General features: G+C 50.6%; 1 protein-coding gene across 14 annotated transcripts; it reads right to left on the bottom strand.

Moving 5' to 3' along the window:
- Nucleotides 1-571: 571 nt before the first annotated feature.
- On the bottom strand, nt 572-23946 carry SLBP (stem-loop histone mRNA binding protein). 14 transcript variants are annotated; one of them, XM_087864357.1, is made up of 10 exons: nt 23785-23944; nt 23554-23670; nt 20275-20379; nt 17915-17974; nt 17485-17679; nt 16687-16836; nt 15523-15604; nt 8167-8190; nt 2612-2694; nt 579-831 (listed from the first exon to the last, which is right to left on the bottom strand). In XM_087864357.1, the coding sequence occupies exons 1-10, from the start codon at nt 23847-23849 to the stop codon at nt 744-746; spliced, it is 969 nt and encodes a 322-aa protein (XP_087720483.1). In that variant the 5' UTR covers nt 23850-23944; the 3' UTR covers nt 579-743. The 14 variants fall into 14 exon arrangements, with proteins under 14 accessions (XP_087720487.1, XP_087720483.1, XP_087720493.1 ...); XM_087864363.1 differs by having other exon boundaries at nt 583-831; nt 8167-8209; XM_087864359.1 differs by having other exon boundaries at nt 587-831; nt 17485-17622.
- Nucleotides 23947-24587: the final 641 nt, after the last annotated feature.

Here is a 24587-nt window from a genome sequence, read left to right as displayed (position 1 = left end):
ATTGTTTACCACGGGGGGAGAAGGCTGGAGTGGGTATGTTAGGGAGGGTTACCAGGCAGCAGGAAAGACATTGTCCAAGGAGAAAACAGGCATTTCTTCAGAAAGATGCAAGGATCCCAACAGGGCTCAGAAATACATGAAGTAGAAAGCGGACAGAGCCACGGGGAGAAACAGGCAGACCCACAGTTCTGTGTGGAGGTTTGCACACTCCTCTCGGCCCACAGAGAGCAGCTTGCAGAGCAAGCAGAGCTGAAAACTCAGGAAGGATGCCGTGCACGTGAACACCACTGCCCACCAGTCTCGCGCATGAGCAGAGCACTTCACCCGCCCGCGCACAGTGGAACGCAGCGTGCCTGGAACAGTCTTCAGGACAGAGCGCGGCCGGATCACCATCTATTTAACACACCTTAAAGGACAGCAATCCTACGGAGCCCACCCTCTGACTATAACAGAATTAGACAAGAAGCCAGTAACAGAAATATATTTAAAAATACATGAAAGGCACAAACCAGAAAGTTTGAAAAAATCGATAAACTTTATCAACATTGAAAATATTTGCTTTTCAAAATACGCTGCTTTAAAAATGAAAAGGCAGCGAAGACGAACAGTATGAAGGTTCTTCAAAACACTAAAAAGAGAATTACCGTATGACCCAGCAATTGCACCTCTGGGTGTATAAAAACACAAAGAACTGAAAATTGGGTCTTGAAGAGATATCTGTAAACTGTTCACAGCAGAATTATTCACAACAGCCAGAAGGAGGAAGTAGCCCAAATGCCCATGACGGATAAACGAAATGTCGCCCATCCGTCCAGTGGAATATCACGCAGCCTACAAAAGGAAGGACAATTTGACGTCTTTTACAACAGGGATGAACCTTGGGGACATTGTGCTCAGTGAAATCAGCCAGACAGGAAGGACCCGTGTGATATGTGCACCTACCCTACCGTATGAGAAAGGACGAATACTGTAATATCGCAATGTATCTATACACCTCTCCGTATCCTGTTGCTTCTCTCTCAAGAACCCTACTACAGATGCGAAACATAACGGATTAACAGGATATTGACCATTCCAAAGTACTGCCCTCAAGAGACCCGCCGTCACCAGGAGGAAGACAGCAACTCTGGGGCGGGCACACCACTGCGATGCCCAGAGGGGCCAGTTCAGGGGTCTGGCCATGCTCGCCACCTTGTTGGGTCGGAGAATCTTGCTGGTGTGTAATGTTCACTTCTGAGACCCCCGTGGGCCTCCCCATGCCCTTGGGGTCCCCCCTCCTCCAACCTCGTTGGCCAGGCTTTGTCTAAAGCAGCCTGTAGAAGCCCTTGGAGAATGAGGATAAGGGACAGGACAGGTTACATGTGGTCAGTATTCTTTCTAACCTATCATCTGACTGGCTTTTCTATGGTGTCTCTTCTCATTCGTTCACTTTTTTAAGACTTTATTTTTAGAGCAGTTTGGGGGTGAGAGCAGCGCTGAGAGGGAGGTTCAGAGAGAGATCTCTCATGAGCCCCCGTCCCTCCACCAGCCACATCCACACCGGAGTGGGACGTCTGTTACGGTGGACGAGCCTCCACGGACACGCCATCATCACCCAGAGTCCACAGACGACGTCAGGGCCACGCCTGGTGGCGTACATTCTGTGGGTCTGGACGAGGGCATCAGGACAGATGCCCACCCCTGGCCCCCGGCCCCCGTGCTCCACCTGTTCATCCTCCCCCCCCCCCCCCGCAACCCCTGACAACCACTGATCTTGTCACTGTCTGGCGGTTCTGCCTTTTCCGGAACGTCTCACTGCTGGACACTCAACTCATTTTTGAGATTTACGTAGTAAAGAAATGATGCGGCTCTTTTTTTTTTTCCTGGCTTCTATCCTGTTTGCTTTATGTTTACTGAATTATAAACAGGAAGTACAGGGCATTGGCCTCAGGGACAGATGTGAATCAGACCCCTGGGAAGAAGGGCTGGTTTAGACCCAGTGCCGTGTAGCTGCAGTTAGGTTCCAGATCTGACAGCTCGATTCCCACCTGCTCCTGTTGGTCTGCATCGGGGTTCAGGGTTCCAGAGCCCTCCAATCTCCCCACTGCCACTGCTCGCCTTCCCCTGGGCCAGTTTGGTAGAGTCAGCAGCGCCAAGGCAGAGGAAGGAAAGGGGTGATGGCCCCTCCAGCCTGGCCCAAGGCCGTCTTCCTCAAAACTCCTTTTACTTGGGGCGCCTGGGTGGCACAGCGGTTGGGCATCTGCCTTCGGCTCAGGGCGTGATCCCAGCGTTCTGGGATCAAGCCCCACATCAGGCTCCTCCGCTATGAGCCTGCTTCTTCCTCTCCCACTTCCCCTGCTTGTGTTCCCTCTCTCGTTGGCTGTCTCTATCTCTGTCAAATAAATAAATAAAAAATCTTTAAAAAAAAAAACAAAAACTCCTTTTACTTAAGTTCATTTTCCTAGCTTTGGACGGTCTCCTTTCCCCATCCCAAAGGTTCTATGAACTTCTTCAAAAATCACCTTCTAAGATCTTGTTTACATTTAAATCCATTAACACATCTGATGCTTCCTAGGGCTAGCCATCCCCCTGGAAGTGGGTGAGCCAGCCCTGCCCATGCACCACTCCGCACCTGGACACGTCGTGTGGGCAGGCACCACCATCATCTCCGTTCTCTTTATTTGCACCCAACAGCTCTTCCTGGTCGCCCTGTGCCTGGTGAAGCAGCAGAGCGGGATGGTCAGAGGGGTTAGCCAGTGCCCAGGCCTGACAGGGGACCAGACTCGGCATTCAGCGGACAGCAAGCGGCGGGGAGGCCAGGGGCCTGTAGCATCCTGAGCAGCAGGGACAGAGGACACAGGTGACACAGGCCAAGGCGGGGGCCAAACAGTGCAGACGAGCGCCCAGTCCTGTAAGTGCACTGAGAGCCACGGAACTGTGCACCTTAAGCAAGCAAACTGTATAGTATGTAGATTATGGCTCAAAGCTGTTTAAACCAAGGCTCCCAGGAAGTGCTCACGTGCCCAGACATGCCCCCTGGCTCACTAGCCCACCATCGACCTGACTACAATCCTCACTTCCTTGCCTTTAAAATTCGTTGGATGGCCCTGAGGCGACTGACCACCCGGACACCGCCCGTGTCTGTACTCGTGTCCCTTCAGCATCTCGGACCCGCAGAGGTGCCATCTGTCCTTTCTCTTGCCCACGGCCTGGATGTGGCTGCTGTGTCCTCTGGGCAAAGCCCAGCAGTCTCCCTCCTCTTGATTTCCTGCCCGTGGTGGCTAGATCCAGGGTCTGGGTCGGACTCCGCTCTGACCGCACTGGTCACACCACCGGTGCTGGGAGGCGAGGCCAGAGGTGGCTCAGATGCCAGGCAGTGCCACTCACCACGAGGTCTGAGCAGCCACCGATGCCTGGTGCCCGTGAGGCTGCACGTGTGGACGAGCTCATACTCCAGTGCCTCCTTCTGCATTTATCAGCTAGAATCCTGGCATGGACCCTGCGAGGAGGTGCGTGAGGGACGGTAAAGCGTCCCCCACACTGAGAAGGCACTTTCAGACCAGGAGATGAAGCAGGCCAGTCCAGACCATCTCCAGCTTCATGCAAGGTAACTGCAGGACACCGGGCGGAAAATGAGGCGTAGCAGCTGTGGTTCATCTCTGAAAATCCAGACCTCAGTCCCAGGTTTCGTAGAGCAAGGGGACACACAGAAGGGCACCGCAGTGAGATCCTAGTGCTTGCACGCGCCCAACAGCTGACCTTGAACGAGACCTCGCGGCACCACCTGTGCAGCAGGAGGGGGAGGCTGTTCTCTCTAGCAGATTCACAGGAGGCAGAAGCAAGCCTCCCAGCATCCTGGCCTTGGCGGGCACATCTAAGAACATCATCAATCTCCAAAAGGCCCAGAGCGCATCGCTCTGAGAGAGCTAATCCAGTGAACAAGACGGAAGGCCAGGGACCCCGTGGCACAGCGCACTCACGTCAGACCAGCTTTCAAGAGAGAACTGGCTCTCGTCATCTTCCAAAGTGACCCACCTCTTGCTTTTTCCAAAATATCATTATGAACTTGTGAATGTAAAACATTTTGATGGGATTTAATTCATTGCACTTCTTGTCCCCAGTGAAAATCAAACTGTCCCAGCTTTGGCCAGTGCGGGAATCTCTTTGGGTCACTGCTGAGTCCTCTGGGTGTGACCCTCCTGGACTTTCCCTGCCCAGGCTCATCAGGGACATTCCCATACCTGGGATCGGCCATTCTTCCAAGAGGCCCTCATGGTGACTAATGATATTTCAAGACCACAGTATGTGGCCAAAGGATGGTCACTGCCCTGGACCGGTCACTGTTTCTAGAGCTTTTCAGCAGCAAGAGCGAGAGAGGAGGTAAAGATGACACAGATTAGATATGCATACGGGTTAAGTATAAATTAGCTACAGATTGTAGATAAGACTTAGATCTGATGTCGTTATGGTGGAACACAGACTAGATACACAGTTATGTACAGATGAGACCTACATGCACAACATACACAGACCCGCTGGGGGCCACTGATCTGTCCTCCCCTTTCGTAATCTTGTTTTTCCAACCATGTCATATAAAAGGAATCATGCAATATGCAGCCTCTTAGACCGGCTTTTTTTGCACAGTGTGATTCTCTGCAGGCTCACTGGTGTTGTTTGTGTGGACAGCTCACCCCGTTCCGCTGCTGGGTCAGACTCCGTGGTCTGCCGGGCACTCCACGTCTAACCGCTCACCCGCCATGAGGACATCTGTGGCGTTTCCAGTTTGGCAGATCCAAGACCACACAGCTCTTCTGGAAGCTCCTCTCCACTGGGTGTGTGTTTCCTTTCTTCCACACAGAGGCCACTGCAAGATCCCGTAACTACTCACTGGGATTTCCCAACAGTGTCAGAACGGCGAGCCTGATACCCACAATGGGATCTCTACCAACATGATCCTCCTGTCTGCCCATCCTCCCCCAGCCTTTTATTTAAGACTTTATCTATTTGTCAGAAAGAGAATATGTGCGCACACAAGCTGGGGGAGCGGCAGGCAGAGGGACTCCCCTCTCCTTTTCAGCAGCCGCCAAAGCCAACACCTCCCGCGTGCTCCGCCCGCGCTCTCCACCTGATGGTGCGTGTCAGCCAACGCGCGTGCAGCACATGCTTGCTATGACAACGGTGTCCTGATCTAGTCAGCCGTCAGAGCTCATTTTCCAGTAGATTCCTCAGGAAGGGCGCCCAGGACCAGGTTCTCAGAATTCAGAGTTCTCCCACATGGATACCAGTGCTCTGTGCCCTTTATACTTGAAAATTGAGTTTTCTGGGTATGAAACCCTTGGAGAACATTTTCTTTCTTCCAATCTCTTAAACATGCTACTACTCTATCATCTCCTAGCATAAAATACCTCTGTCAAGAAGGCTGATAACCGAATGCTTTCCCTTATAAATAATGTCCTTTTTTTCTAAGCTGTCCAAAGGTGTTTTTTTCTTTAAAGTCCAGGAATTTCGCTACAACAGGTCTTGGTGTTGGTCTGGGCCAATATGTGTATGCTTTCAATGTGTGGTTTCCAATCTTTTGTACTTCATAAAAGTCTCCATGAATGGTCATTTCCCCAAAGGATAAGGTCTTGCAAAAGGAGAGTACACTCTCACACCAACCGGGGTACTGGCGACACAGTTGGTCCCCGCGGGGATCGTGGTTCCACCGTTCGCCTGTTCAAGGGCATCTGGCTTGTCTCCAGCTTGGGGAAGCTATGATCCCAAGTGCAATGAACATTCACGTATGGGTTTTTGTGTGACCGTGTGTTCTCCCTCTGGGATTAATGCCCAGGAACACAAGTACTGGGCTTTATGGGGGCTGCAGGTTCAGCTTTTAAGAAATGGTCAAACCCACTTCCAGAGTGGCTGACCATTCAACCTCCCACCAGAACGCCAGCCACTCCAGCAGGTGGTTCTCAGACGCACGTCCCTGACAACAGTAGTGTGGAGCGTCTCCCCACAGGCTCCTCTGCCATCTCTGTGCCCCTCTGGGAGACCTCCCTCTACGCCCCTCGCTCCCTTTCTTTCATTTTTTTAAAGGTTTTATTTATTTGAGAGAGCGAGCGAGCAGAGAGAGGGGCAGGGGGAGAGGACGACACAGGGCCCAACCCCAGGATCCTGAGATCACGACCGAAGGCAGCCGCTTCACCCACCAAGCCACCCAGGTGCCCCCCTTTCACTCACTTTCTAAGTGGAGTTATTTTGAATTTTGAGACTTTTTATATATTCTGGATACAGGTCCTGTCAGGTGTATGGTTTACAAAAGTTTTTCTCCTCATCTGCAGTTTGTCTTTCCATCCTCCTAACAGGCCCCTTCACAGAACAAGAGCTTTAAACTGTGATGAGGCCCGTTCTAGTAATGCTTCCTTTCGTGGATCATGCTTTTGGGGTCAAGACTAAGAACTCTGCCCAGCTCTAGTACAAGTTTTACACTTTACATTGAAGTCTGCGGCCCAGTTTAAGTTTTGTACAACAGGAGAGATTTAGGCTGTGGCTCACGGCCACAGATGCCCAACTGCCCACAAGTGCCTGTGCCGTAGGCTGACTTCTAAAACGGCTCCGGCAATCCCCTCCCGGTTTCACACTCCTGCGTAATCCCCTCTCCTTGAGTATCGGCCAGCCGGCGGCTTGCTGCTAGCCAACAGAAGTGACAGGGTGTCACTTCCGAACTCAAGCTGCACAAGCCTGTGACTTCCCCCTGGCTGGCCCTGGCTCACTCTGCCTGCTTGCATGCTCTAAGCGAGCCGCCATACGGAGAAGCCAGCTGTTGTGGAACGGAGGGCAGTCTCCGGCCAACAGCCACGTGAAGTTGGACACGGATCCTTCCCCGGTCAACTTCTGATTGCAGTCCTGCCAACGCCCGAATGAGAGGACCCAAGTAGGCCACAGAAACGGAGATACTGTCATTCTTGTGAGCCACGAAGTTTTGGGGAAACCTGTTATGCATCGAGAGAGAACTTGTACAGCCTCGCACTGCCTGCCTGCATCAACCACAGGCCCAGGGAAAGGCCCAATTCTGCCCAAGGAGAGGAAGGACGTTCCTCTAGAAACTCAAATTCTGCCTTTTCCCCAGAATGCACACCAAGGGCACGAATAGCTGTCACACTGGAAAGCACTCTCCAAATCACCTTCAGGGACACTGGGGAACAGGTCACATGCCCTGCACGTGGCATGGCACTGACCTGAGGGAGCAGCATGCACTGGACTGAGCTCTGGGACCGCTCCCTGGGCACAGCCACCCACATCTCGGCCTCCATGAAATGGCTAGGACGCCTCTGTCATCGGCTTCCAACTTCCTAAGCACCTGTTATTCTGCCCGAAGACCATCCCAGCCCTGAGTGGCAGTGAAGGAAAGAACCGACTGCTGGGCTGTGGTGACACATTAAATGGGTCTCTTGGCAGCCCCGGCTGCTCATGTGGCATTCACCGTCTCCTTGAATCCCCACAGACATCCTACGGAGTAGACGCTATTACCCCGCTCTTATAGATGGGGACGTGAAGGCCCCATCCCACAGCGGGAAAAGACGAGCTGGGACTGAGTGGCAGGTCTGCATCCCACACTCCACACACACTACCCCTGATGCACCAGGCCAGGTGGAGAGCTGAGGACACGTGCACGGTTGGTGCCTTTATTGGACCGCCAGGCATCAAAGCCCTTAGTGCCCACATTTGGAGACTTGGCTTCTTATACTGCACTGAGGGAACTATTTTTCTGGAAAACTGAATAAGCATCTTTGAAATGTGTGTTTTACAAGGTGGCATAAGGTCCAAGTAAAGCCTGCACACTGGAAAGCAACCAAAACAGCAACAATAGAGCAAAAAAACGCACGTGCACACGTGTGTGGACACGCACACGTACACATGCACGCCCATGCACGCACACAAACACAGAGAAATCACTAAAACCACCCTTAAATAAAATATGCAGACCCGATGATCAAAAAGGCACACTTCCTCCCACCCAGCCAACCCAGGTTCAAAGACGACAGCTCAACTGTTAACATGCAAGATACTTTCAGTCTGCCAAGTACTGTGACGGGACTTTGCTACATGGAATAAAAAGACCTCTGTTAATCACAAGAGCCACCCACACAGGTCCAGAAAGCCAACAGTGCAGACTTTTGGTTCAGGCAGAGACTGGGGACTCACCTGAGAGGCTCCACCGATGTCTTCCTACCAAAGGGAAAGGATCCTGATAGACCAACAAGAAAGAATGGCTTTCCAACGCACAAAAAAAAGTTGGGGGACATAGGATGATAGCCTGATAAGCTGACCACATCTACGCACGGTGAGACAGGAAAATGAATCACCAATAGGAACGAGATAACAATCAGCCTGGAATTGTTAAGAATTAATTATGCTGGACAAACTTAATTTAGTTCTGACACTTCTTGGTTCGATGTACAAGAGTCAAGAATAAAGACGACTCATTCCTAGCCTATTGGTTATTTGTAACACTCATATAGAAAATACTAGATTATGTTAACAGCATTAAAAGGCAAGAACTAAAGTCTGAAGATTGATTTCCTTGTTGCTTAAGGGCATTCCAAGAATTTAAGTGTGAAGCAAAAGCCAGTAGCCAGAATGATCCTTCTAGAACCTAAATCAGATGTCATGTTCCCTGCTGCCCACCTCACTCAGCCCAAGTCTACATGTGCAACACCCCTGTTCCAGCCAACCCAGCCTCATCACCCTTGTTTAAGAACACCCCAGCCCACCCTCTGGCCACGAGTTAGGGACAAGCCCCTCAACGCCCCCAGGTCTCCTCCTCCAACACCAGCCTGAAGGCCAGAATCTCACTCCCAAGAGGGGCTCTCCTGGTGTGGAGCTCCTCTCAGTCTGAAGACCTCGGAGGTAGAGAGACATCTTATCTGCCCTCCATCCCCAGCCCTACTGACCCCACACGCATGTGCACACACGTGCACACACACACGCACGCATGCACAGCAACGGGCCTGGCCTGGCCAACTGCTCCCAACACTGCTGTTCAGAGTTGGCGGAGGCACACAGGAGCCACCATGCCTGTCCTGATCCATCAGGGGGCTCCATGCTTCCCAGCTCTGCCTCTGGGCTCCTGGGTCCACCCTCTGAATTATTCTTTTTCCCCAAAAGGCAGCCTGGGTTTGGGGCACCTAGGTGGTTCAGTCGGTGAAGCGGCTGACTCGTGATCTCTGGGTTGTGCGATTGAGCCCCACGTTGAGCCCCAGGTTGGGTTCCGCGTGAGCATGGAGCCTGCGTGAGATTCTCCCTCCCTCTGCCACCCCCCTCCAAAGGGGGAAAAAAAAGGCAGGCCGTGTTTGCCGCCGTACAGCTTCCTGCCCGTGGGTCCTGCCAGTCGCATCAGAAAAGTCCAGGGCCCCTTTTCACTTCCTCCTGCCTGTCCCTTTCAGTGCGAACCAGCAGTGTTTCTGACAATGTAATCCTCTCAAAAGCTTTCCGAGCTACAACATGGACAGCACTGGAGGAGATAATGCTAAGTGAAATAAGTCAAGCAGAGAAAGACAACTATCATATGATTTCTCTCATCTATGGAACATAAGAACTAGGATGATCGGTAGGGGAAGAAAGGGATAAAGAAAGGGGGGGTAATCAGAAGGGGGAATGAAACATGAGAGACTATGGACTATGAGAAACAAACTGAGGACTTCGGGGGGGGGGGGAATGGGATAGACCGGTGATGGGTAGTAAGGAGGGCACGTATTGCATGGTGCACTGGGTGTTATACACAACTAATGAATCATTGAGCCTTACATCGGAAACCGGGGATGTACTGTATGGTGACTAACATAATATAATAAAAAATCATTTAAAAAAAAAAAAAAAAAAAAAACAACAAAAGCTTTCCGAGGCTCTGCGAAACTTCTTGGACTTCAATTCCTTCCACAGAAGCCACCAGCACAGGTATCCTCAAAAGCCCCGCTCCGTCTTGAGCTTCTGCTGGCGGACGGCTCCGGAGTTTCTTGGAAACCTGGACACCGCTCCCGACTTTCTAAGGTCTTAAGCATTTCACAGCCACAGCGTCATCACAGAGCACACCTTCCTGCCCGTCCCGCGGGGCTGACCTTTGCTAGGACACCGCATCTAAATGTGAGCCTTGCATGTCCCCAGGAAGGCTGAGGGCAATGGAGACCAGTGAGAGCCGCTCCTTTGCATGCAAGCCCTTCCTTCGGGCCCCGCTGTCCTCCAGGCTTTCAGCCGAAGCTTCTGCAGGAAGTGCTGGCTGGAACTCCTGCCCAGACCATCCAGTCTGTCGTTCTCCACCCCACACGCAACAGTGCTGCTAAACTCCGTCACTACATGGCCAGGACCCATTCTGCTCCAGTTCCTAATATCTGCACACCTTCCCACCAACCCCACCCCCGGGTGTCCTCAAAGCCCCAGAGGCACCCGCTAGCACTTTCCTCCCCAAAGTCCTGCCAAGTCCTGCCCAGCGACAAAGTCTCTCCCACATGTGAGGATTCTGCCAGCAGTCTATACACAAAACTTCTACCCCAGGGCCTCTGCACTTGCTGCCTTCTGAGATGGGTGATCCTGAGAGCATGTCTGTCCAAATGCCACCTCATCAGGCATCTCTCAACCAGGCTATAAAAAATGATGACTTCCCACCTCCCAGTCCTCCCCAAGCCCCCTGCCCGTCTGCTTTTACCCCTTAACCTGACACTGTGCTTACAGTCTTCTGTCCCCAGCAGAGTGTGAGTGCAGACTGTGGAGCGCCCTGTCTCCAGCAGGTCACATGCAGTATGGGCTCAACAAAGTGAACAAGGAAGGGCTCCTGCCCTTTTGAAAGACCTCTTACAAAGCTGACAAAACCCATCTTTTGCTTGAGGCAACATCAGCATCATGTCAGAGGGACCACCCTTAGGGCACGTGGCCACAGCCATGTCTGTAGGCCAAGTTTCCAGGGTTCAAGTGCATAACTACAGAAGACATGCAGTGGTCAGGGCTGCCTCTCGAAATCCAGGTCCGATGCTCACTCTGCTCCAAGGCAGACTGCGCAGTCCTGGCCTGTCTCAGGAAACAGGGAAAGGTCCTGCCACCCACCCCAGGTGCTGAATGAGCATCAAACCTAGGTCCCCTGGCTTCCTCCATAAGTCCACTGGGACACGCCGAATGTGGCCAGGCTCCGCAGTGACAGGAGATCTGGATGTGACTCTGGCCTGACCAAGATCCGCCACCAGAGCTGCAAACCTATGAAATAAGGTCCTCCTGACTGGGTAGAGTTCAATGAGCCCGGGCCACGCTTCCTTCAGCACCGTGCGTTGTCCTCCCCGGGGCCACACAGTATGGACAGATACTCAGGTCCTCCAAACACAGGAACTATCTCAGCAGTTAGCCTATTTGGCAACATAATAAATCAGCTAAAAAAGGTTCTTTTCTTTTTATTTTTGCAATATCATTCCATACAAAAGCAATAGAAACATAACAGTCTTAACAAGAAGTTTACAATTGAATATTTGAACAGAAAATCTGTACACATCATTTACAGCAATTTTACATGGTAAATTAACTGACTGTAAAAAAATGTTCTTTCTAAACCCCTCTGCTGCCTTAACTCTTGGAGTATCACAGGTAGAAGGCCTACCTAGGGCTATTTACAAGTACCAAATTAAGACCGTATAAATTACATAAAATCCCTTAACAGCTCGATTTACTACCTTTGACTATTCAGTGCTCTGTATGAGAAAAAAAAACACACCTTGATGTACTGACAAAAGGCCCAAAATTAAGCTTTCGTAAAGACATTAAAGTTATTCAATTATGAGGATACTCAGATACCAGTAAAGAAAGTTGATGTATGACTGGCCCCATGAATGTGCGGCTAACCTCAAACCAGCCATCTGACAAGTAACAACTTAATGTCTAACACACTCATGGAAAACCAGTTAAAATATGCTTGTCAAGTTAAGTTGGAGAATGGGAGGGATTAAGCAATTAAGTTCTCAAGACTGCTTCAAGTTCAATTTTCCTTGGGTTTAGTTCCATTTACAATTTAAAACATGCAGAATACACTCACTATACATAAAATGAACATTTCTTAAGAAAATAAGGCAAGAGTAACAGTTCACCATGAGATAACGCGATTATGAACTAGGAACAGAAACCATCCGGTTACCAACGCAGGACCCGGTTACCAACGCAGGACCCGTGCTTGGCTTGCCCCCACCCTGCCAGGTGGAGGCAACTCTCACTCCCAGTGGCCTCCGGGTGGCATCAGTTAGCTCATGGCTGGGAAATCTTTCAAAGGCTCAGTTAAACAAGCTTCCAGATCAAACTCGTCCTCCACTTGGCGGTCAACGTGCCTGACTTTGGTGGGCGTGCCAGAGTACATGTCCTGGAAGACAGGGGCACAGTCAGGGCTAGCTCCTGAGATCGTGGGACTTGCTGCTGGCGGCACAAAGTGCAAGGCTGTGCACCACACCCCTACCAGGGCAACCACCTCCCCTGGTGCCCACAGGGCTACAGGACTAAGATGAAGCACTACCAGCCAAGGTCTACGCATGCTGGAATGCTAGTGAGAGAATCCAAACCCATTACCTAATTAAAACATATGGATAACATTAATCTTTCCTTCTTCTATGTGGATATGTCAAATGCCTACCCACCAACCAACCCATTAGAAACTAACTGACCCTTTACGGTGTCTGAGCCCCAGCACTTTGACCCTAAGGGGGCTACATCATGGACCGGGTGCACCACCACCCGCTCCCCCGTAACTTTTGAAGCAGAATCCCACCAAACCACTGAGCATGCGCTCACCAGCCGAGGAGGATCAAGCTTAGCTGCTCTAGCCCCAGGGCAGAGGACAGCCCACTCCCGAGCCCATCCTGCACCACACAACTTTTGGGAATCCAGTGACAGAGCGTATGTCTATGCACTCACTTATAATTCCCAGGAACCACGTTCCCAGAGGGACTGCAGGTGCTACGTGCAAGGCACTGTACGAAACGAAAAGCTCCAATGTGTGCGCTCACACACGTCTTCCATAAGCACAAACACCCGCTCAAAGACCGGGCCAAACTCAACAGTGGTTCTCAGGGCAAGAGACAGCAGTGTTCAAGTTAGCGTATTTCTGAATCGCCTTACTGAACAGGTTTTGCGTTTTCATTAAAAAACCTTAATTACAAGGTCATAGAATCAAATGTTAAAAGTTTACGATTTCGGGCATTTAAACCCAGTGAAGCTCAATGTTTATACCAACTAAAACCAAAGTTTTAAGTGAACATTTAAAAAACAGTTATTTTTAGGGGCACCTGGGTGGCTCGGCTGGTTAAGCGTCTGCCTTCGGCTCAGGTCATGATCCCAGGATACTGGGATCACCCTGCTCAGCAGGGAGCCTGCTTCTCCCTCTCCCTCTGTAGCTCCCCCTGCTTGCGTGCTCTCTTGCTGTCTCTCAAGTAAATAAATAAAATCTTCAAAAAAAAAAAAAAGTTTTTACAATGGAAAAATCTAGTTGATACCACTTGAATCATATAAATTTAACATCCCCAATAATGGAACAAAGGGACATATACCCCCCACCATGGTCACATTCTTGCCTGAAGTGTTCAATCTGAATCTAGCTCTTAAAGAAACAGTAGGAGAACTCCCAAATGAGGAACTCTGCATTACAAAAACTAGTCTGAAGTCTTCCCAAAAAGTCAATGTCGTGGGAGGAAAATGGCTAGAACACTATTCGAAGTTAAAGAAAATGTAAGAAATGGCAATTTAGGGGCGCCTGGGTGGCACAGCGGTTAAGCGTCTGCCTTCGGCTCAGGGCGTGATTCCGGCGTTACGGGATCGAGCCCCACATCAGGCTCTTCTGCCATGAGCCTGCTTCTTCCTCTCCCACTCCCCCTGCTTGTGTTCCCTCTCTCGCTGGCTGTCTCTATCTCTGTCGAATAAATAAATAAAATCTTTAAAAACAAAACAAAACAAAACAAAAAAAACCTTCTTTAAAAAAAAAAAAGAAATGGCAATTTAGACATGTAATGCTTAATTAAACTGTGGATAAAAAAAAAAAAAAGACTTGTAAAAACAATACTCTTAGGGCAGCCAGGAGGCCTGAACACGGACAGCTAATTAGACAGGAACATTCTGTCTGCATGACATTTCTGGAACACAATGACATCATGGCTCTGTCCAGCGTCTAGTGGGGTGGTTGAGGGACGCCCAGTTACCTGGCTGTTCGTAGTACTAAATAAAGGGCTTAGGCCCGGGCTTCTCTTCCCTTCAGCACATCCAGCCATCTCTGAACCACCTCCTCTGCACCCCCAGGACTCCCACCAGGACCCCTGCCTCTAATCTTCATGGTCTGGCTCCCCTCCCCTTGCCCCCTGGGCCTGAGCATCTCCCTCTAACTTCTGATTCTGCAGGTGATATATTCAGAAACCGTTTCTTGAGCTGGGACAAGGGTTACTCCTGATCCAAACTAAGGATGCCACCAGTTGAGATTTTCATGGGTTCCTTTTAGGCCTACATACACATTTAAATATCCACAAAACTGGGATCATTCCATCATTAAGTATCCTTTTATTTATCTCCACAATTTTCTCACGTCATCAGTCTTCAAAAACCACCTGTAATGGCTCTATTCCTTCTGACATAACTTTGCTATTCCTCTACCGTTGGACATTCGTATTATTCCTAACCGAGCAGTCACATATGTCAGTCACAAAGAGCGTGAGGTATGCAGATGGGCCACAAGACTGGAAAGACACATGCCAGGTTTGCCAAGAGAGCGAGGGGGAGAGAGAGAGAAAGAAAAAGGCAACTATGCATCTTTATTTTATCGGCTTCTCAACTGTCCAAATACAGTACAGGATGATCCCATATAAAGCATAAGTACTTCACAACCAATATTTGCTTTTTTCTAGTTTCAATCTACTTTTTTCATTTAATATGCTGAGTATTTCCATATGCAAATATCAGGGTGGTCTCCATTATAAAAGTAATAAAGGGCTTTTATTATAAACTGCTCATATATACTTGCTCGTACACATGCGAAAAGTCTGAAGGAACATGCACCCAACCAACCACTACAGAATTACATGAGGGAATTTTGTATATTGTTTTTAATTTTTACAGTTCCCCCCCCCAAAAAAACAAGTAATTTTTAAAAACTGGCAAATGTGGAGGAAACCCTTCGGCCAAAAGCATACCTCTATTTAGTAGTAATTAGCAAATGATCTTGTACTAGCAAATCACCACAAACTATAGACAGCCTAAAATTAATGCCGAGGACAGGCCTACAGACGCTAGAATCAGAGGGAAAAAGGCCTTTCACTTTTAAAATGAAAATGGTAGGACTGATTAGGTGGACTGAACCAAAAACCTCAATTAAGGCCACCACCTAGGAACGCCATCAAGTCGACATCTCAATGATGTCAGAGAAGGGATAAAGGAGCCCCTTCTTCATAAGCACCAGATCCAAACTTCAGCTTCCAAGTCAGCTCAGGTGGCAAACGCAGTCAACAACCAACCTGAAACACCCATGGTGAGAGAACGAAACCAAGAAAAGGCACTTACAAAGTTATCCTGAGAGCTTGTCTGGGACTCGGAGCTGCTTTCTGCAGATTCAGTCTCCATCTCGCTGAGGTCCACAGGATGTCTGCCAAGTGCAAGCAAACAGGTACATCAGCCGGCACTTACAGCAGGGAGGCCCTCCGAGCCAGTTCAGTGAATACAAGCACAATCAGTAGAATGCTGCCCTGTGCAAACACTGACTGACAAGTATCACCTCTGCACCCGAAGCATTCAGAACAGTTTCCAGCGAACCCCCTACCTCCCCACCCTGCACAGGTAGAGATGGCGGCAGTAACGGCAAGGGGAAACGTCCACCTGGCTCAGAGCACACCACCACCTGCCCATTCTCAACAGTGGTGCAACCGTTTACACACCCACAAGCATCCTTCTAAGTAGAAGCGTCATTATAGGCCCAATGGGGGGGGGGGGGATGAACACTGCAATCACTAATTTTCCAATTTTCTACTCCTAAAGAATGGACAATAGTATCACAGTAGGAAAAAAATCGTCCTTTCCACCTCCCTGTTCAACAGCCATCCTAACCCTAGGGCAAAAACCCAGCCCTGAGGCCTTTCCAAATAGGCTTGAGTTTAAAAGCCACAGGGAGGGATGCCTGGGTGGCTCAGTCGGTAAAGCGGCCGCCTTCGGTTGAGGTCCTGATGCTTAGGGGAGTCTGTTTCTCCCTCTCCCTCTGTCCCTCCCCCCCTGCTCATGCTTGCTCGCTCTCTCCCCCCCCCAAATAAATAAAATCCTTAAAAAAAAAAGGGGGGGGAAAGATAAAAGGCTTCCTTAATTAAGAAAAACCTTTTCTTTTCATAGTTCAACATGTTACACAAATACCTTTTAGCAGGTTTATTTTAAAATTTAAGAACAAATAAACAGCCCGCATATTACTAGGTTTACTGAGCTTCATTTCCTCTACCTACAAAAAGTGAATTAAACCCAGGAAGCAGATTCCTCCCTCTGCCAACCTCCTGAGTCCACCCGTCCGACTTTACGTGCATGTGCACAGGAAAAACAGACACGAAGCCACGGCCGCTGGCTACTCTGCTCTCTCGGAACTTCCGGGGGACTTAATACCATGATAACCAGCACAAAAGCGATCAAGCGATTTCAGTCACTGCACAAATCGCAGAAACAGAGGACGAGAATGCAATGAAGACATACATTTCTTGCAAATCACATCCTTCTTCAGCTGGAGGATCCCAAAAATGCAGAGCCACCTTCCAGAGCTTGATCTGCTGGTCCCAGGATCGTCGACTATACTTCTTGAATTTGTTGGGGGTCTTGGGATGGATGCCGGGTTGTCGAAGGTGTCTACAGGAAAGAGGTTGTCCTAGTACGTAACATCCGCATCTGTACATCAGCTCAAAGATTAACCAAACTCTGAGATTACAGTTACCAAAAAATTATAGATCAACTGAGACTCTATGAGCAAAAGTAATGTATGAAAGAGCACTACCCCTTTGACTCTACTATCCCTTTGCTATCTGTGCTCCAGAAAAGCACATCTGAACCCCAGTCCTACCAAGAAATGGATGCCCTCTCAAAGCTTTCACTGCAACCCTGTGTGTAAGGAGCAGGGTAGGGAGAGTACACCACTGGAGCAAGAAGGGGCAAGGCTCACGTTGTTCTCCAAAACCATCTTTACAACCTGCAACCTGAGCTTTGCTCTTTCCCCATCACGCATGTTAACAGCTTTACATTTCTGAGACCACAGGGGTCCTGGGACCTGAAACGTTATCTAACACCCTGAACTATAACACATTAGTTTCTTATCTTCAGGTCCCTGGGTTTTCAGTCACCCGTCTCTTCCTCTTCATTCACGAAAGTGCATCAAAGTGGTTCAATGGTCCTCAGGGAGCATGAAGTACACCCAGAGTAAGATTCTCCACGGAAGCGGACTAGAGTCTAGATTGCAGTGCCCCACAACCCCATCAGGACGCGCCAGTGAGACAAGACTACCTCGGCACTTCTTTGATATAGCGGTCATAGGCGATGGTGTTCTTCCCATAGTTGATCTGCTTCTGCCTCCTCATCAGGACGCTCTCATCTGTCTCTAAGTCAGCTGGCACCGTGGACCCTGCCTCCTTGGAGTCAGAACTGATGATGAGATAGACAGAACGAGCCTCAAGATTAAGACTGTTACGTACGAAAACGCTGAAACACAACAATGAAAGAACATTTGTCCTCTGGATTCCAAACCATGTTAATCCCAGAACAGTTCAGAACTGTCTCCATGGGAATGCAGCACATAAGAGGTACAAATTCCAAAGCAGGGAAAAAGGACTAAGCAGCGCAAGCCGCTGAGAAACCAGCATCCTATGCACAGTTCTTCCCATTAACGGGTGACAAGCCTAACGAAGTAGAGAAGAAACATTTACAGGACACTTACCTTCCCGATGAGGATTTTCTCTCTCTCCCAAAGTCATTTATGAGAAGTTTCCTTTTATACCTGAGAGCAAAATAAACATTGCTGTTTTAGCAAGGTATACAAATCAACTGAACATAATGCTTTTAAGACAGCCCCCAGAGGTCAGGCCTTCTCCCTGAGCCGTGTGGTCGAGTGAGTGAATCAGGGTAACGACACAGTGGTTCCGTTTATCTTCAATCTCCCTCGGTCATCTTTTCTCATAAGAAGGTCAGTTATAGGCCAAGCTCGTACAAAGTGCTTAGAGCAGCCAGGCTCTGTGAGCGAACAACTACCTCAATGACCCTGGGCACCACTGTATGTAATGGAGATTCTCTAAGCCAAAAAAAGCCCCTAACATCTTCAGGTTAAGTAGTGAGATCTACTTTTTAAAGCTGAGATAATGTGAAGTTAAGATAAACAGTTTTTATTTCTAATAGCACAATTACTTACAGGGTGCCTACTGAGTTCTGCTCACCTTCTCCAATCTTGGAAAGAGACTGAACACCACACCACCACCACCCCAGTCCTGTTCCTCATGGATTTCAGGAGGCATTTGATTTCTATGAGAGCAACTACCAAAACCCTGCTTTGCCAAGGTATGTCAGCCAAAGGAGTGTAGCTTGATCTAACACTGAAACCATGAACCACCTCAAGCTAGAAGTTCATGTGTCTAAAATATGTCATATATTACTGTGTCTCCTTCCAAAAGTGCCAGCCCCCAAGTTTGCTGAGGCACCAAGTACAGTTTGGACACCAGGAAGTAATGAATGAGTTTACTTCCTGTGTACCTAGAAAAGCAGCAATTCTGTACCAGCCTGTGAGAACTGAGAAAGCAGGCCCTCAATATTACTTTCTGTAGGGCTCCATTCTCTCAGGGACTCTAGTTGAAAAAGACTGGCTTCAAGTATGACTAAACCCCATTTTCCAATTTTCAGACAGCTGGTATGGAGTGTGTATTATCCTCCTTGAAGTACAGTGAACTAAATTCTGGTAAAAAGGCAGATACCATCAGCAGCAGGTCAAACCACCTGGGTCTAACTAAAGCAGCAGCTTTCCATCAGGAAGGGTGCGATCGGCAGGGTGGCCCAAAATAGAGCAGGCCTGTTTCGCAAGGCAGAACAATTTTCAGAGACAGGCCTATGAGACAACTGAGGAACACAGCAGGGTCCACCAAAGGAGGGTCAAGACAGACAGGGGTATCCATACACAGCATAAAATCTGCAGATAGTCCCTGGCAAGGATCAGGACATCTAGGTATGTGAGGGTATGTGAGGAGAGCTGTTATAAGCCTTGGGAGCGGAACACAAGCTACACAGACCAAATCAAACATCCTAGTTCTACAGTTGGGAAAATTGAGATTTATATAAATAAAAGAACTAATTCAAAACACTGCAGGAGCCCACGTCTGTGAACTTCCAGTTCACTTTTCTAATCAGGCATACCGCCCACCCACGCACATACATTTTGATGCCTAAAAGAAATTAAAGCAGCCGTTTGAGTGGTCCTAACTCACCCCCACGTGCGCCTGTGCCTTTCCTAAGGAGACAGCTGTAAACACCACCAACCACTGCAGAGGTGCAACAGGCAATGCGGCCCTGCTTCCCTGCTGAGAGGACTCACTTCCTCATAAGAATTAAGAACAGACTCAGTTCAACGTACTCCAACTGATTACAAGCCACAGCATTTTAACTCAAAGCTCAATCAGCTGGGTTGGATGGCATATTTCAAAGGGAAGGAAAAACCCAAAAACACCAGAGAGAATGTAATCAAGAGAGATAAGCAGTGTTTAAAGATGCAACATCTGAACCTCAACGAGTTGAGGCCGTAGCTTGGAGTTTGTGAGAACTTGGATATACATACCAATTTTGGGTACAACTGCAAGGGGTTCATAGGCTCCAAGTTAGGAACCCCTCCCTGTGCTCTCCCATTTCTGAGCTGGTACCTGAACCAGACATGAGACAAGAGTGCGCTCCCTATCTAAAGAGAGAGCCTCACCGTTTGCTGGGGTGGCAGAACCCAGTGTGGAAGGTTAGAGCACATCTAGTACCATCTCCCACCTACCTCCATGGTGGAAGGATGGCCACTAAGACAGTAGTCCTGAAACTTCAGGGAGCAGACTCATCTGGACAGCTTAAGACATGGCTGGACCCCACCCTGAGTTTCCCATTCAGCAGGCCTGGGGTAAGGCCCGACAATGGGCATTTCTAACGAGTGCTCAGGCACTGCTAATGCTGCTGGGATGGGGACCAGACTGAGGAATCATCCTTCTAACACATACCGCAAAGCCAACATATAATCAGAAACACCACAGATAACACTTCACAACAGTCTGGGATGTATACCTTGCAATCTCTTTGTTAACTCTGGTCCTCATTTCATCCTCTTCAACTGCACTTGCCCAGTCTGAACATCTAGAACGGGGCTTCGGGCCTTCAGGAGTGGTAAAACTGTAATACAATGAAAACGTGCATTTGAACCACGGCACCTGTGTTCAGTGTCAAACAGCACACCAGGAGATGTTCAGATGTTGTTTGGAGAGTGCCAAGGGAATGGGCTCCATCGCTTACTAGCTCACTGAGTTTGGGCAATTCACTTCAAGCCTCACTGGCCTTCGTCTGTTGAACTTGTAGGCACCCCCTCATGTGCCAGTGTCAGTGGATCATGAGGAACAGTCCACTGGGGGGAAGGCGAAGTCAATAAGCCATCTTCAGCACAGACAATGGTGCCTAATACAATCTGTTCTTCTACTTACAAAAACGAGAAGCTATTTTTCAGTATTTTAAAAAGGAATCAGATAATACTTCATACGAAGCAAACTGACCAGCACATATTAAGTACTTAATAAACAGTAGCTACCGTCTACTTTTAAATGCACCTAATTATTCAGAATATATCACTTAATTAAAATAGGGGGAGAATATACATAGGAGTCCCTGCTACATTAGGACTTAGTGTACTGGTAAACCCCCTAGAGTTGGGTTAAGTGTAAACTAGGAGCTCAGCTCAATCCAGAGATCAAGGAAACCTTTCGTCAAGGGATGCCTCAGTGGCTCATTCAGTTGAGCACCTGCCTTCAGCTCAGGTCATGATCCCAGAGTCCTGGAATCAAGTCCCACATTGGGCTCCCGGCTCCTCGGGGAGCCTGCTTCTCCATCTGTCTCTGCCTCTCCCCTCTGCTCATGTTCTCTTTCTCTCTCGAATAAATAAATAAAATCTTAAGAAAAAAAAAAAAAGAGCAAGCAATTTGAAAAAGGCTTATTGCCAAGAATTCTGGCAGTCAAAATTATTGGTATGTCTATTATTTGTAAATTAGATGTACATGGACATTACTATTTTTCCTCAATTTTCTACTGGCCACCACTGATGCATCAAAGCTAGACACAACTTTAGTTGCCACTCTAAGCGACCGGATGCACCCTAGCTGCAAACCACACAGCACGCTTTGAAAACGCAACTGCAGGAACAGACGAACGATCCCTATGCGCAATTACCATTTCTTCTCTCATAGCTACCTCACCCAGAAGAACTAAAATTAGATTTCTAAAACTAAATTTCCAGAATCTAAAAAAGCTTAGCAAGGTCTGAAGTCAACTTAATAAATGAAAAGTTAATGTAACTCAGTACCTGTATCCCAGATACAGACAGGAACCAAATGGAAGGCTGTTCTGAGCTGGACCTCAGTGTCCTCACTCATGGACCAAGAGGCTGAGGTCTGGGCCATGACAGACTGCTGAACTCTTAAAAGGAGCTTATAAACGACCTTCCAGTACGTCGCATATTTTGGTAGCATAATAGAAAATCATTTTTGTAGAACTAAAGCCAACTTTTTAGATTAAGCAAGCCGTAGTCACCAACCTTTCCTATCTTAGGACAAGAGTACTTTTAGGGAAAGTGCTCAAACGGAAAACAAAGCCTACTTTGTACAATGAGCTAACTGCCTCCACAGGAACTACCTCCCACATCCCGTGATGGAAATGCACCTGGCTCTACTGCAGGCCCCTGTATGCAGCCCCCACGCATCACCACAGCAGACTGGGGAGACAAGCAGCACCCACAGAGCCAAGAGCAGGAGCCAAGGGCACTTCTGCCATGTTCGATAAGTAAGGAGGCCCAGGTGGCTAACTACTGAGCTAGAGGAGTACCCATGAGGATACAAGACTTTCAAGGCAATGTAAGGATTTAACATTTTCTCCTCAGCTAAACGGGAGACCACCGAGATCTTGATCTCGATGGTGTTTCATCGCTTCCTTCACATCACATCCAGCTCTAGCACGTTCCAGGCACTCACTCGGCGTCTCTTCCCAAGTATCTCTTCTAGCCCCAGAACTATACTCAGAGATCCCATTCATGCAGAGTGTGGGTGGCCATTGTGTCCACACTCAGGTCTCGTTAATTACTGACTCCTCCCCCATGCCAGGTCTGCTCTACCCCCACCCTCTCCATCTTAGCAAATGGGTCCACAAGGAACAAAGGCCTTCAGAGGGAACACTTGAGTCATCGCAGACTCCTCTCCGAATCCCCCTCAACAAGGGTAAGAACTGCCTTAAAAGGTCTAACATGCACCTCACATTCCTCCCCACCTCCCCTTCCACCTGAACTTAGCTGCTCACCCCCCTTGTCCTCTGCTAGTCAGGCTTCAGACGGGACACACTCCTCCCCAGCTGAGGGCCTTGGCACACAGACCATTACAGCGACCACATCCCAGTCACCCAGTCTCCACACAAAGGGCGCCAACAGAGGCCTTCCCTGACCGCGGCCTCTGAAGAGCACACTGGCCTTCCCCACTGCCCCCTGGTTTTCTTCAGCCCCTCCCCGTCCTCTGAAACACCCTGACTAGCTGAGCCACCCATGTCAGAGGACAGGCAGGAGGAGCACACGACCCCACCTAGAAACGGCTCCTCACAGACAAGTACCCGGGAGCACCATGACCAACAGAGGCATCTGGAACGGAAACGCTGGTTTGCGCTCTGGAGTATGGACGCCTTTCTTGACTGTGGTACGACATGTCTCTAAATGGATCCTTCTGAGGCCCGACCTAACTAGCTGTGCTGAAATGTCCTAGAAAGTTCATGGCGGCCTCCCACACCGTCCCTAGAACACCATAAGGCTCACTCAGAGACTGAAGCCAGTTTCTGTGGACGCCGGTCACTGGAGACTCTCGCGGCATCTCCCTCTACCTCAGTCACGCCGGGACACACTGGTGCCCTAACAGTCAAGTGTCCAAAGATCCAAGCACCTGAACTCAAGCGCTTGAGGCACAAGAGCCTTAACAGTCAGGCGCAGCGACCTTCAGGCGCCATGACTAACCAAGCGTTGCGACCCACAGCACCTTCCTCCACCAACCGGCGAGCAGCACCGACACCACCAACCGTCAGGGGACAACCCACAGGTACCGTGAACGGTCGGGTGGGGACAGGTGCTCTCACCAGCCCGCTGAGGCTCCAGGCCCCTGAACTAGTCAGACAGGGGACCCCAGGCGCCCCAACCAGCCAGAAGCAAGACCGCCCCCCCAGGCGACATAACGGGCTGAACGTGAGGCCCCGGACCCGCGGTGCCCCGCGGGCCGCACAGGCCGGGCGGCGCCCTGCAGACCCCAAGCTCACGCAGCGCCCCGGGCCCACCTGTCGGGTCGGCCGTCGCCCGCCGACTTCTCGGGGCCCTCGGCGTCCTCGGGCTTCCTGTGCCTCCCGTCGGCTCTGCGCTTCCGTCCGAGACTCCATCGCGCGGGGGGCGGCGGACTGCCGGCGAGAGGCCGCGTCAGGGGTGAGGCGCGCCGCGAGGCCCCCGAGCGCCCGCCCACGGACCCCCGCCCCGGCCAGCCCGGAACGCCCCGGGGAGCGTGCCCGCCTCACCTGGCGTCGCCGTCGCCGTCGCGGCGGCTCCCGTAGCCGGAGGGGCTTCGCGGCCGGCAGGCCATGGCGAGCGCGGCGGGGTCCTCGGGCGGGGGTCCGGGACTGGCGGCGGCGGCGTCCTCTCCCGCACCGGCGCTGACAGGATCTGCGCGGACGCCCCGCCCCCAACCGCATTTATGCGCCGCCGGTCCCGCCCCCAGGAGCTCCCGCGCGCGCCGCGGCGGGCGAGACCATCGGGTCCACGCCGGCGGGGGAGCCCAGGCGGCTGCGCGCGCTCCCCAGGCGGCCCGTGCCTGGGCGGGGAGACGTGAGGCCGCAGCCCCGACGCTGCCTTCTGGCAGGCGGCGGATCGACGCCGTGTGGCCGAACGAGGAGCAGCCCGAGGAAAGGTTGCCCCCCCCCCCCGCGCAGCATGGGGACGACCGGTGCTGCCGCGCCTCCCCGGGCAGGGCCGGGGCGGGGGCGCGGGGGGGGGGGGCTTTGGCGGGAGATTCGGACGCGCGCGCGACGCAGGCGCTCGGAGGGGCCAAGACCCGAGAGTGGACGCGCCTGATTGGCCGGCCCGGAGAGACGGTCTCTGACTGGTCGGCCCCGCGGGGGCGGCCTTTGCGCAGGCGGGAAACGGGAACCCGGAAGGGAAAGCCGCCGCGCTGCGTCGGGCTGCGTCGCCGGCTGAGCCGACAGCGTTCGGGCCTGCGGTGTGCTGCCAGCCTCAGTCGGTTCCCCGCGCCCCGCAGAACTCAGTTCCGCCGCCTCCAGCTCCTGATCCCTGCCCGCACTCCGCGGACCCTCCACGCCCTTCC

The sequence above is a fragment of the Ursus americanus genome, chromosome 8, assembly GCF_024610735.1.
Source record: "Ursus americanus isolate L20-20 chromosome 8, mUrsAme1.1.p, whole genome shotgun sequence".
Lineage (NCBI taxonomy): Eukaryota > Metazoa > Chordata > Mammalia > Carnivora > Ursidae > Ursus > Ursus americanus.
The sequence above is the reverse complement of the archived record's forward strand: the minus strand, read 5'-3'. Positions and strand labels throughout refer to the sequence as shown.

Coding starts and splice junctions, on each gene's coding strand:
- SLBP (XM_087864357.1), bottom strand. CDS start 23,849: ATGGCCTGCCGGCCGCGAAGCCCCTCCGGCTACGGGAGCCGCCGCGAC. Junction 17,680..17,914: donor AGAAAATCCTCATCGGGAAG/GTAAGTGTCCTG, acceptor GTTGTGTTTCAG/CGTTTTCGTACGTAACAGTC. Junction 15,605..16,686: donor GGATGTGATTTGCAAGAAAT/GTATGTCTTCAT, acceptor TGCACTTGGCAG/ACATCCTGTGGACCTCAGCG.